At 54.0% G+C, this 12,420-nt stretch overlaps 1 protein-coding gene across 1 annotated transcript in view; it reads left to right on the forward strand.

Annotated features, from left to right (window-relative positions):
* The first annotated feature begins 4,626 nt into the window (after positions 1–4,626).
* The window catches only part of ONECUT1 (one cut homeobox 1), a 39,796-nt gene continuing 32,002 nt past the window's right edge, over positions 4,627–12,420 (forward strand). Inside the window, exon 1 of the mRNA XM_061428720.1 lies at positions 4,627–6,166. Within this exon, the coding sequence (XP_061284704.1) occupies positions 5,062–6,166 (1,105 nt within the window). The 5' untranslated portion in view covers positions 4,627–5,061. The remainder of the gene's footprint in view (positions 6,167–12,420) is intronic.

A 12,420-nucleotide genomic window follows, 5' to 3' on the forward strand; every position in this document is an offset into this window, starting at 1 on the left:
CTTTGCCCTCTCTCCAACCCTTTTGCTCGGAGTTGTCCTCACTTTGGGTCGCTTTGATCTGCTCCAGTGAAAGGACCCCTTCTCCCTGTCCTCCCCAGTCTCCAGCCCTGTAGTTCTCTACATCAGGGGCTCGCCGGCTAACCTGGAATAGAGCCCCACAAAGGAAGCACTGCAAGAGCATTTACCACTGCCCCAAATCTGGTAAATTCATTGCTCCACTGCACCTGCAGCCCAGATAGGTCTCCTTTGTAATATACTTCAACAATACAAAGACTAGGAAAGAAAATCCACTGAAGGATTGGCCAGAGAAGGTCACCTGCCCCGGAATCTAGCTGGCTGCATCCATAGCGGGGTCTTGAAAACAGTATGTTCCACCTGGGAGCCTTGGACCCCATCCAAAGCCCCAGGGTATCAGGAAGCCCCTCTCCCTTTAGGGCTCTTAGCCAGAGATCTTGAAAAGCCCTAGCCAAAATTGGCAGCCATTGGGATGAATTTAAGTCCAGGAAAAGCCGCCTCTAGCTTATTTTCGGTGGCCCAATTGCCCAAGAATGGGGAAAGGAATGTTGGACCACCTGGGCATCTCCTATAACCCAGAGTCTGCTGAACTAACAGGAACTGTCAAAGAGCTCTGCACCAGAGCATCTTCTCTTTCGGATTTGGAAAGTGTAGGTAGGAAATGTCACAAAGGAGAGAGTGAACTCACACTATATATAGTGTGCAAAACATAATTTACATTAAAAAGGAAAAAACTAACAACAGATGAATAAGAAGTATATGAAGGTCAAAGATTGATGAAGAGGGCTAGAATAATTGATTAGCACTTCCTTGGCCCTCATAAAATGGAGAGAAGCCACTGACTAATTTTTTTTAATGGTTGTCAGTAGGGAATTACAGGCCACCCTCTTCTGAATTTTTCCTATTCTAAGCCAATAGCAGTTTTCTGGATTAAAAAAAAAAAAAATCTGCAGAGGTGGGAGGAAGACAGGAGAACCTGGCTAGAAGCACCCAGGATCAAATCCTTCACCCACAGTTATCAAGTGCCTAACTCTACCCGACACCAAAGAAATGGTTCCTCACCAAGAGTTTAATTCTAGACTTGCTACAGGCATCAGAAAGGCTGGTGAGTTACCAGCCTTGCCATGAAGCCCTGGATGAGGGAATCCACCCTGACACTCAGCTTTGCTGTTTGTGCTGTCTACAAACAGGAAGTAAACATTTAATGACTCAGAGGGGCTGGAAACAGTTCTTTGGAAAGGTACTGAAAACTGGGACTGAGTCATATGCCACATCTCTGTTACTTACAAAGCACACTAAAGCAGCAACTCTGAAACTGATAGAAGGTTCTCAAAGAACCTTGTGTGGCCAGCATTTGGAGGAAAGACTTTATTCTCATTCTCTCTTCTAAGCCTTCTGGGGTCATCGGGCAAGCTCTAGCCCACCTAGCATAGGAAGGATTGGACCTGCCTGACCACCACCAAGCAGCACTCCAACTACAAAATAAGTAGTCTGAAATCCTTGTTTCCACACTGAAAATATTGCCAGCAACAAGCATCCAGTCCATAGTCTTGTTTCCTTTTTTCTTAAATATATAAGTGTATGAAACAGAGTAGTGACTGACTTTTTTTTTTTAAAGTTCCCTGCAGCTACTCAAAATCTAACCAGCTAACAATGAGCCCTCCCCTCAAGCTTCTTGGCTATTATATAGAACTGTACACATCCTGTAATCACATACATTAAACCCATCAGGTAATTTCAAGAGACCCATCCTTGGGCTCTTTAATCCTCCATAGTGCACCGGATGGGTGCCAGGCTAGGCAATGGCAGGTGGAAGGGCAGAGAGAGACAAAATGACAAGAATCTATCCCAGTCCTCTGGTTCCCCCCATACACACACATGCACACTCACTCACATAGATATGCATTCACCCTAATTAGGCCTAAGAGCGCCCATCCCACCCAACATACATTCTTAGTAACAGGAAAGTTTTCCAAGACATTGAGTAAGAATAAAAATGTTTCTGAGAAATCACTGTAATTCAGTCAACTCCAGGAAAATGAAGGTTAAATAAAAGGCATAAATGACCAAGAAAAATTAAGGAGATTTCCTCCCCAAGCAAGTCCTGTAACACACTTTAGTCCACCATATAAATACTTATCCAGATTTTTACTTTGGCTCCTCCTTTAGGGACCAGCACTGAACCAGGCCCCCTTTCATAAGGTGGGGGGAGGGAGAGTTAAGCTCACCTGATCCCAGCCCTCTTCAGGTAGACTCCAGAGGTTCAACCAGGAGCCTCAAAGGAGGAAAGGTTTCTAGGATCAAGTCCCTAATTAGTTACACAAAGAGAAAACCATGAACAATTTGTGCATTTGGTGGTATTTACTTCTTTCTTTTAACAAACTGCCTTTTGGGAACAGAGTTGTCATAAGGGCAAATCAATCACTTCAAGAGGATTAGAATGAAGGGGGAAAGGCAAAGGGGAGGCAAACGGTTTAGCTCAAAGTCTGCCTTCTATGTTAACCCATTGTTTGGTCTCATACAAGAGCTACATGCTCTGTGTTGTAAGAAACGAGATCAGAAACATTAAGAAACCAATAATTCAGCTTGCCACCAACATATTGTGATCCACTAGGCAGAAAATATGTTTTATGCTTGTATGTATGTATGTATAAATAGATGTAGATACATGTAGATACAAGTAATTTTAAAATTAATTTTTGTTTTCTGAGTTCCTTTTTGTCAGTCTATGTTTCCCAAAGACCTTTTACCCTCAGGAGGTTTTAAATCCTAAATATTCATTGTTCAAGTTGATGCTAAGTCCACGGAGATAGACCCCCCATAGGCATTGTTTGGACAAAATAGGAGTGTCTGTGGTGATGAAACCAACCAGGTTAACCCATCTCTGAACAGGATAGCTTTCAAAGAAGTCAGCTAGAGTGAACCCACAGGTCTTGACCTACCTTGATCTTCATGTTTCCTGGGCTGTGGTAGGGACCTGGGCAAAGAGGTTGGCCTGCTTATGCCTTCGCTGGTGGGAAGTCTCCCCACCTCCTCCCCCTCCCCAAGGATAGGCCAGCCCAAGCTTTTGCCTAAGGGACTCAGCTACCACCACTACTAGCACCGAACCAACCTGAGCTTTCCTAGGGTCTGGGAACAGTCCCAGGAGAGACACCAGTGGTGGGCTCTGATCGGAAAATACAGTTGGAGTTCGGCTCTGCTCAGGTCACAAACACTTTATTTCATATCCCAGCCCGGATAGACACCCAGGCTCTGGAGGAGTTGTTCCCCCATTGTGACCACCACTCGCCCGGGGCTGAGGCTCGGCACTGACCGGGTCGTAACTGCCAAGGGCCTGACAATGGACACATCTGTCCTTTCTCTGAGGGATGAAAGCACCTAAGCGGACACGCTCTGCCTTTTGTTACGGACTTTTTTTTCTTTCTTTTGTAAATGAAAGAAAGCCGGCATGTGGCAGCCGGGAATACGTCCCATACTGGGGGCTTCCCCACGCGTCCCCAGCCAGGCCCAAGGACCAGGTTCGATTCCGGATTGGAGCGTGATTGTGGAAAGCGAACAATTACTCCCGAAGCTGAATTGATTTTCAAATCTGGAGGCCTCTCGCAGGGACGCCGGGAAGAGGGCGTCCCTACGGGCCAAACAGAGACCGGCGCGCCTGGTCCACCCTGCGGGCGTCAGTCCTTCCGCAAGCAGCGGCCTCTGGGTGCTTTACCAGGAGGGCCATGAAGAAGCCGCAGGAACAGCACGAACCTCTGCGGCCCCATACGAGTTAACATAGGAACCCACCCAGGGCACTTACAACACACACACACACACACACACACACACACACACACACACACACACACACACACACACACACACACACACACACACACACACACACACACACACACACGCCGAGTCATTCACGAAGCGGCGCACCGCTTAATTATCAGCTGAACCGGAGAAGGACCCAGGCGGCTGAGGATAGAGAGGTATGGCCCGGCCGGGACTCTTGGCACTAAGCGCGCCTCTTCGCAGAGCATGGAAGAGGAAGGGTGGGCAAAGTATTAGGGAGCACAGAGATTGTCGGCTGAACAGCCACTGGGTTGACCAAGGCCTTTGAAATATTTGTTCCCCTCCCCGGCAAAAGGTCAAACACCTGAAGCTTGGGAGAGTGTGGACTCTCAAAGGCCCTCCCGGGAAACAGGCCAGGGTGGAAGAAGTGATGACACCAGCTGAGGCTCCTGGGTAACCTTCACCGGGAGGCAGCAACTGGAGAGAGGGGCGATGGCTCTCTAGGCATCGTGCGCCACTCGGGATGCGAGCCCAGCAAGTGCGGCCGGGGGCTGGGAGAAGAGCCCACCCAAGCCAGGGAGCCAAGGGGGACGCAAGTTTCCCGGCGCGGGTTAGCAACCCTAGGTCGCGCTCTACGTTAGACACTCGCACGCGCCCGCCGCTTCCCCGCCACCCGGCGCTGCTGGTAAGGCGTGGAGGCCCCCCACCTTCATTTGTACGGGGACGTCACCGACCGAGAGCGCGGGGACGAGGGGGCGGGGCCGATTGGCGCGCCTGCGCGCTGCGCCCGGCTAGCGGGAGGGTGGGCCGCGGCGGCGGCGGCGGCGGCGGCGGAACAGCGGCCACAGAGTCTGCAACAGTAACCGAGCCATGGCTGGAGCTGGCCAGCGGCACGGACAGGCAGCAGCCGCGGAAGGCGCGCGGGCTGCGTCAGGGGAGCCGGGGGCCTCACAATTCTAAGAAGGAGAGGGGCGAGAGGGGGCCAGGGGCGGGAGGGCTGGGGGAACCGCGCTCGCCCAACGGCGCGAATCCTTTTTGGAAATTAATATTAAAAAAAAAAAGAGAGAGAGAGAGGACGCAGAGGGGAAGGTGGGGGCAAGAGGAAAGGCGAGACACACTGAGAGGGAGACAGAGCCCCACAGTGAGAGGAAGGAAGGAAGGCAACAGTCGCCAGCAGCCGATGTGAAAACCGGACTGCGTGCGCCCTTCGCCGCCTCTGCCCGGCCTCATCGATGTTGTGTCCGCCGCCCGCTCGCCCAGATCACGATGAACGCGCAGCTGACCATGGAGGCAATCGGGGAACTGCACGGGGTGAGCCATGAGCCGGTGCCGGCCCCTGCCGACTTGCTGGGCGGCAGCCCCCACGCGCGAAGCTCGGTGGCGCACCGCGGCAGCCACCTGCCCCCGGCGCACCCGCGCTCCATGGGCATGGCGTCCTTGCTGGACGGCGGCGGCGGGAGCGGCGATTACCACCACCACCACCGGGCCCCCGAGCACAGCCTGGCCGGCCCCCTGCACCCCACCATGACCATGGCCTGCGAGACTCCCCCAGGTATGAGCATGCCCACCACCTACACCACCTTAACCCCTCTGCAGCCGCTGCCGCCCATCTCCACCGTCTCGGACAAGTTCCCCCACCATCACCATCACCACCACCACCACCACCACCCGCACCACCACCAGCGCCTGGCAGGCAACGTGAGCGGTAGCTTCACGCTCATGCGGGACGAGCGCGGGCTGGCCTCGATGAATAACCTCTATACCCCCTACCACAAGGACGTGGCCGGCATGGGCCAGAGCCTCTCGCCCCTTTCCGGCTCCGGTCTGGGCGGCATCCACAACTCCCAGCAAGGGCTCCCACACTATGCCCACCCGGGTGCCGCCATGCCCACCGACAAAATGCTCACCCCCAACGGCTTCGAAGCCCACCACCCGGCCATGCTCGGTCGTCACGGGGAGCAGCACCTCACGCCCACTTCGGCAGGCATGGTTCCCATCAACGGCCTTCCTCCACACCACCCCCACGCCCACCTGAACGCCCAGGGCCACGGGCAACTCCTGGGCACGGCCCGGGAGCCCAACCCTTCGGTAACCGGTGCGCAGGTCAGCAATGGAAGTAATTCAGGGCAGATGGAAGAGATCAATACCAAAGAGGTGGCGCAGCGTATCACCACCGAGCTCAAGCGCTACAGCATCCCACAGGCCATCTTCGCGCAGAGGGTGCTCTGCCGTTCCCAAGGGACCCTCTCGGACCTGCTACGCAACCCCAAACCCTGGAGCAAACTCAAGTCCGGCCGGGAGACCTTCAGGAGAATGTGGAAGTGGCTGCAGGAGCCGGAATTCCAGCGTATGTCTGCGCTCCGCTTAGCAGGTGAGCCGCCAATTTGTTGGGCGCGAGAGCAGATAAGGTATTGGGGAAGCTAAAGGGACCCAAGGAGGCAGGGAAGGATAGCCTTCTGTGCACGCTTCATCCCGTCCTTCTTTCACCGAGAGGGGGGTTCCTAGGCCTGGAAGAGCCAGAGCGTTGCTCTCGGGAGCAGGCAGCCTCTTCCAGGACTCAGTGCATTGGTCTGTGGAAGGTTCCGGGAGCTGAGCGGCGCGGCCTGGGTGATCCCGGGGGCGCATTTGTGCTGGGAGAGAGCGCAGGAAGCTCGCACAACCATAGGAGGAGAGAAATCCCCACACCTGGATGGATACGATTTGTGCGTCGCTTCTGGGTTTCGCACTCGGGTTTGGGGAAAGAGAGGCGAAGCATACGTGAAACTGCGCGCAGATGCTGCCAACCAGTATCCCTGGCACATACCTGGGCGCTGCGCTGGAGCGTGCAGGAGCTGCCTGCCAATGTTTATCTGAACTCGCTGCGTTGACTCCCCCCTCCGGCGCTCACTCTAGTGGCACGGAGAAGGGCAGGGGTCTGAGGAGTGGGGAGCGCACTCTGGGAGTTTCAGCAAAAGGTTATGGAACCGCGGCGGTGGGTGTGTGGCGCAGATGCTTCCTAAGATTTAGCACGCACTTTGAGCGGGTGACCGACTGTTGAGACGGAGGCAGACCGTGCCAAGGTCCAGGTGAGGGCGGCCAAGGAACAAGGGAGCTTCTAGCTGAGCCCAGAGACCGCTTTTGTTGCCGATTCGCTTAGTACTTCTCATTTTGTTTTATTCTTCCGCATGAATTTTCGTCTGAATCCCCATGCAGGGGGTGGGAGTGTGAGAGGAAAAAAAAAAAACAAGTCTTCGAGAAGAGGTCTCCTGGCCCCAAACCCCGAGGCACTAGTGTTTCTGAGTTGGGCGGGAAGGTCTCGGTGATACTGCATACACACAGCGCCCAGGTCCCCCAGCCTCTCTAGGCCAAGGATACCGGGAAGGCTCTGGCCGGCCGACTGGCGGAGGGAACAAGTGACGCCAGCCTGAATCACACGGGGGACTTCAAGCAGATTCAGCCACCCCCTAGGGCGAAGGACAAGCGGAGAGGTAGAGCCAAGGGGAGCCGAGGGTGGACTCGGTTTGATGAGACCGGGGCTGAGTTGATTGACTCTTGGGTACATGCTGCCGCTCCCCACCCCATCTTAGCCTGGCGCCCTCGCCTGAGTCCTGGCGAAGAAAAAGGTAAAAGCCGGAATGAGGGTTTGTTAATTAACTGATCGTTCTCCATTAATTTGTCCCTGGAGTACGAGAGACAGTCAATCCGCTCAGAGCCGGGGGCACTGAGCCGTTTCACAGTCTAAAATCAAAGCGAGAGGCCAGGGCCCCCTCCCCCACATCGTGCGGGCCAATGAGAAGCTAGAGGGGAGCAGGTGCCGGTGTCCCCGCGAGCCGCGACTGGAGCCGGAGAGGACTCAAAGCACTCCTGGCGTGTGAGCTCTTGTGGCCTGGCTAAAGCGCCTCGCCGCCTGAGCCTCTGCCCCCGCCAGGTTTTCCAGCCCAACCCCGCGCTCGTAGGCTCCAAGCAAAGTCCCCAGGAGGACTCGTGCAGCCTTCGCCCAGAAGTTTGGAGAGGCTGGGGTAAGGGGACAGGAGGGGCAAAAAAAAAAGGTTGACCGGGTACCCTCTGGGGCTCCCGCAATTCCATTCTGTAGTTGTGTGTGCAGCCACCAGATCGCCCCCCTATCTCATGGGTTGACCGAGACCCCAGGACAGTTGAAGTCCTAGAAGGAACGGCCGAAAAGGCTATTCCTCTCCCTGACTGCTTCGCCTCTACGGGCGCCCAAGGTAGCCTTTTCACACGCGCGCACGCCAGGCCACCCTCGAGTCGGGCTTCAGGACCTTTTACCCAGGCAGTGTACACACAAGCCTCGGTTAGTGGGGTTAGGGGAATGCAAGGAGGGGGTGCAGCTGGAAAGCAAGTCCCCTCAGGAAAACTCGCTCCACACCCCCTACCTCGTGAAGGCGCTTCTTCAGGACTTCAAGAACTCTCTTTCCCCAGGGCCTCCTATCTCCCCCTCGAAAGACTGACTGAGAAGTTAGGTTCAGAGACGACCCTGGAGCCCTGGCAACCTGCCCTGGCGCTCTGTCCTGCAGGAGCGTCCTCTGACCTCCTTGCGTGGGCAGGCCTGGGGAGGTGCGGGCAGCGTACCCACCAGGGCTCTCGGGGACCCGAGTTATCAAAGGGGCCGCTGCCTGGCACCCAGCAGCCAGTAGAGAGTCGTGCTCAGCCCTTGCGCCGGGGCGCGTGGCCTTTTCCTCCGTGAGGTGGGGGTGGTGAAGGCAAGTCGGAGACTTCGGCGGAACAGGCGTTTGGCGCCAAACCCCCAGCGAACTCTGCATCCTAAGACCCGGATGGAGAGTCGTCTCTTCCATTTTCCTTTCTTTAACTTCATTAAAGGGGTGGGGCAGGCTGGGATGAGCGTGCTTGCGGAGCCAGCCGGGATCAATCCTATTATGCAGGAAGAACCAGGACTTGTTTTTAAGACACCAACTAACAGCGAGCCGTCCTGTTAACATTTCTTTTACGGAAAATAAAAGGGGGGGGGGGCAGATTCCTGGGCCGTTCAAATGATCTCTTGTCGGTTCTGACTGCAGGTGACTTAAAACAGATTGCAGGGCATGTTGGCCCCAGCTATGGGACATCGCCGACCCCCACCCCCCAGCTCCGTCCGATGCACAGAGGAAGGTGCCACTTGCAGTTCTGCTCGCCTTTGCATTCATTCAAAGACAACCCCACCCCCACCCCCCGCCACCTCACACTCGTTTCTGCCCCATTCCAGGCAAGGCCCATCGAGGTCGGTTCCTTGGCTGGGTGGCAGGAGAGTCGCTTCTTCGTGCCCTTCCTGGTACCCCAGGTTCCGGGCAGGTGGCAGCCTGTTTGGAGAGAAGCTTTCTCTTCACGAAATTACATCGGCTGGTGGAAGACAAGAGACAGGAGGAAATTTTCACCAAATTAACTACCTTTAAAAAATCAATATATGTTCCCTCAATGTAGTACTTGCTGCTGCCCCATTTAAGTGCAGTGCAACTAGGTTCACGTTGCGTCTTCTCCCAGGTGGGGAGAGTGGGCTGGGCTGTGCGGGTGGGTGGTCGCCCGCCTCTGACGTGGTCGCCTATTAAGACGCAAGGAGATTAGTTTCCAATTAAAGATTCCAGAAGACTCTGGCCACATTAGGGGAGCTGCCAGTGCAATAAGTGGCTGCAAGTGCACACCCACCAGCGGGCAAGGCCGGGAGTCTGGTGCCTGACTCCTGCCTTGAGGAACCTGTGAAGGTGGAGGTGAAGAAACCTCCAAACCGCAGCGCCGGGGAGCCACACGGGTTTGCAGCACCCAGGACTGCTCCTATTTCCAGGCTGGCACTTGCCTCAGGGCCACCTGGACAAGGGCAGGGGTGGGGGTGAGGGGGTGGCAGTCTGGCCAGAAGGTGGCCATGAGAAAAGTCTCCCGTAGGCCAACCTGGGCCATGTTTGCCATAAGTGGCCTTGCGGTCTGGTTGATTGATAACTGGCCCCCGCACAAGTCCATTTGCTTTTTGTTAATATTTATCCCAGCGGGTGATACTTCAACTGTCCCCTCATTTCCCTGGACCAAGGGAGCCAAGCAGAAGGAGTGCGATGCTGGGCCCTGGGAACCCCACTTTCCGAATCCTCGAAGGCCGGGAGAAAAGCCAGGACTGGGGCTGCGGAATGCAGGAACAGAAGGGTTCCTGGGCCCAAGAGTAGGAGGAGAAGGTGCCAAATGGACTAGTTCCCCCCACGCCCGGGCCGGCGTCTCTGCGCCGCGGGTCTCCGGCAGTGCAGCTGCTCCCAGCCGGCTGTGGCGCGAACAAAGGGCCCGTGGGGCGCGGCGGACCGAGTCAGCCTCGCAGCCTGGGGGCGAGGGGGGCTGGCTGCCGGGGAGGAGGGCCTCTTCCAAAGCTTTCTTATAGCCTCCTCCCAGCGTGGCCTGGGGGCAGCCAGTTGTCAGGCAGAGGCAGAGTCCCCTGACCAACTCAGGCCCAATGGTCACCTTGCTCCCGGGGAGTTGGTTTGGGACCCCGGACACACCAGCCGAACAGGTCTGGCTCTGGAGTCCGATCACCAGACGGCTTTTCGTGCACCTTTCTCCCAGCCCATGTCTGAGTCCTAGAGGCCTTGTGATAATAGTTCTCCCTTGCAGTCCCCACTAGGGAGCACAAACTCCAGGGAGGAGAAGAGGGAATGCATGGAGTTAAGTGTGCATGTGGTGAAGATCACAGCAGATAGTTTGTCTAGAGTAGAGGAGACCTGCTGGTCGTTGTGTGGTGACCTGGTGTCGGGGCATTGAGCACGGCCGCCAGAGACAATAAACCCTGCGGCTTGTTCCTAGGGCGGTTGGCTCTCCCACCAGCGGGCGCAGCCCCAAGTCAGAGGGCGATCAGGGTCAATAGAAACCCAATCCTGCCATAGCTGTTTTGTACTTGACACTTGGGACAGTCTGTGCCAACAACAGCAAGGTTGTGTTGTAGCAGCAGAGCGACTCAAATCCCAGGCTGCATCTTTATCTTCAAGCTTCCAGCGCTCAGTGCCAGGTGGGGAGCTAAACTCCTGCCCTTGCTGATGCCCTCGATCTGGACTCACCTTCCCCCAGTAGCTTAGGGGATCGTACTGTGCTCCAGACTGTGCTCCAGTAACTGCGTGCGCCCCCTGCGGGTCGCAGGGCCAGGCACCCAGTAAACCTCGGTGCCTCAATCCAATGCGAAGAGAAGAGGCTTTGTTTTAGAACACTGATGTCCTAGTGATTTTCAACGGATAACTGTTTTGATTGGTAGAGTGTAGTGGAGGGAGGAAAGGATACTTAGTGGATCTGTCTTGGTCCTACCCACTTCCTGGGTATGACCGCACTGGTGAGACAAAATCACCATTCCCCCAAATTATACCCCAACTCTAACCTCTCCAAACAAGATAGCATGTTTGGAATTTATACTTTTGCTGGAATGTTGAGAATATCAGGGTCACAGTAGAGAAGGTGACCCTGGCAGTCTGAAATCAGAGATTGGGGCTCAGAGTGTAGGGAGGGTGGATTAGCGGTCCCTTTGTTTTGTTGTTTCGCCTTACAGCTAACTGACCAGAGTTGGAAGGCTGCCCTGAGGCTTTGAGCTTGAAGCTCTTTGTTTGCTGTCTGGTGGGGTGCGTGAAGGAACGCTTGGAGGCCTGGCAGCCTTGAAGCCTTGAAGCCTCAGTGTGGCGTCAGGACCCTGGACAGGGCCCAGTCAGTCCTGTCCTCTGGGTTTCTCTTGCCCTTGAAAAGTGGCTAAGATGGCTTTGAAGAGTTGTGGTGAGGAAACAAAAATTAACAGCTAATATTTCAAAGTTTATTAGAAGTCATGAGGCCCTGACAGTAGTATCCATGAGCACAATCAAGTAATAATGGAAAAGATCAAACCTATCCTCATCGATCAGGTGGTTGATCTTTTCTTCCCCCCCCCAGCAGCTTTCTGCGTGCATCTGAGTGCACATGCACACCTGCTTATACAATCGGAATTTGAGTCCCTATGGGTGTGACAGGGGTTGGATCATTAAGCTAAAACGTTCAATTCAGTCCCTTTGATCCGTGCTGGGGAAAATCTATAGTCATCTCTAATCTATGAGGTCTTTAAGGAGGTTGTTACATGAGCTGTTTTGATGTCATCATTTCCACATTCATGGCAAATTCAGCTAATCAAACAGATGCTGCTACCCAAAGTTCTCAGAAGAAAGAGTTCTTGCAGAGTATATCGGTAAAATTTATTCTTTATTTCCTTTTAAGAAAGAAAATCCTCAAGTCTAGTGAAAGTGGGTAATTAAAAAGGAGGTTCTCATGTGTCTTGCTCCTCAAAATACATAGTTAGAAGCCTTTCCCTTCAAGTAACAGTGCTTAGTGCTCTTTGTAAACTTCATATATTGGAATAGTTGAAAACCAGTTTAATATTTTAAGTCAACCAAGGAGCTTAGATGGACAGGATGAGAAATTTCTAATTTCATTTCAGTCCCCATAAAAACAGAAGTTTCCACACTCTGGGCAAATTTGAATGGTCCTCAATCTAAGATACCAACAGAAGGAGGGTCTTATTGAAGTCATAATAGTTAAAGTATAGATTTCCTATAACTTGGGATAAAGGATTCAACAAGTATTAATTAAATACTGTTTTCATTTTGTTTGTATTTAAATAAGATGGCTAAGCACCTTTGAGAGAAGTCATTTCCT

Source organism: Bos javanicus, chromosome 10 (assembly GCF_032452875.1).
Source record: "Bos javanicus breed banteng chromosome 10, ARS-OSU_banteng_1.0, whole genome shotgun sequence".
NCBI lineage: Eukaryota > Metazoa > Chordata > Mammalia > Artiodactyla > Bovidae > Bos > Bos javanicus.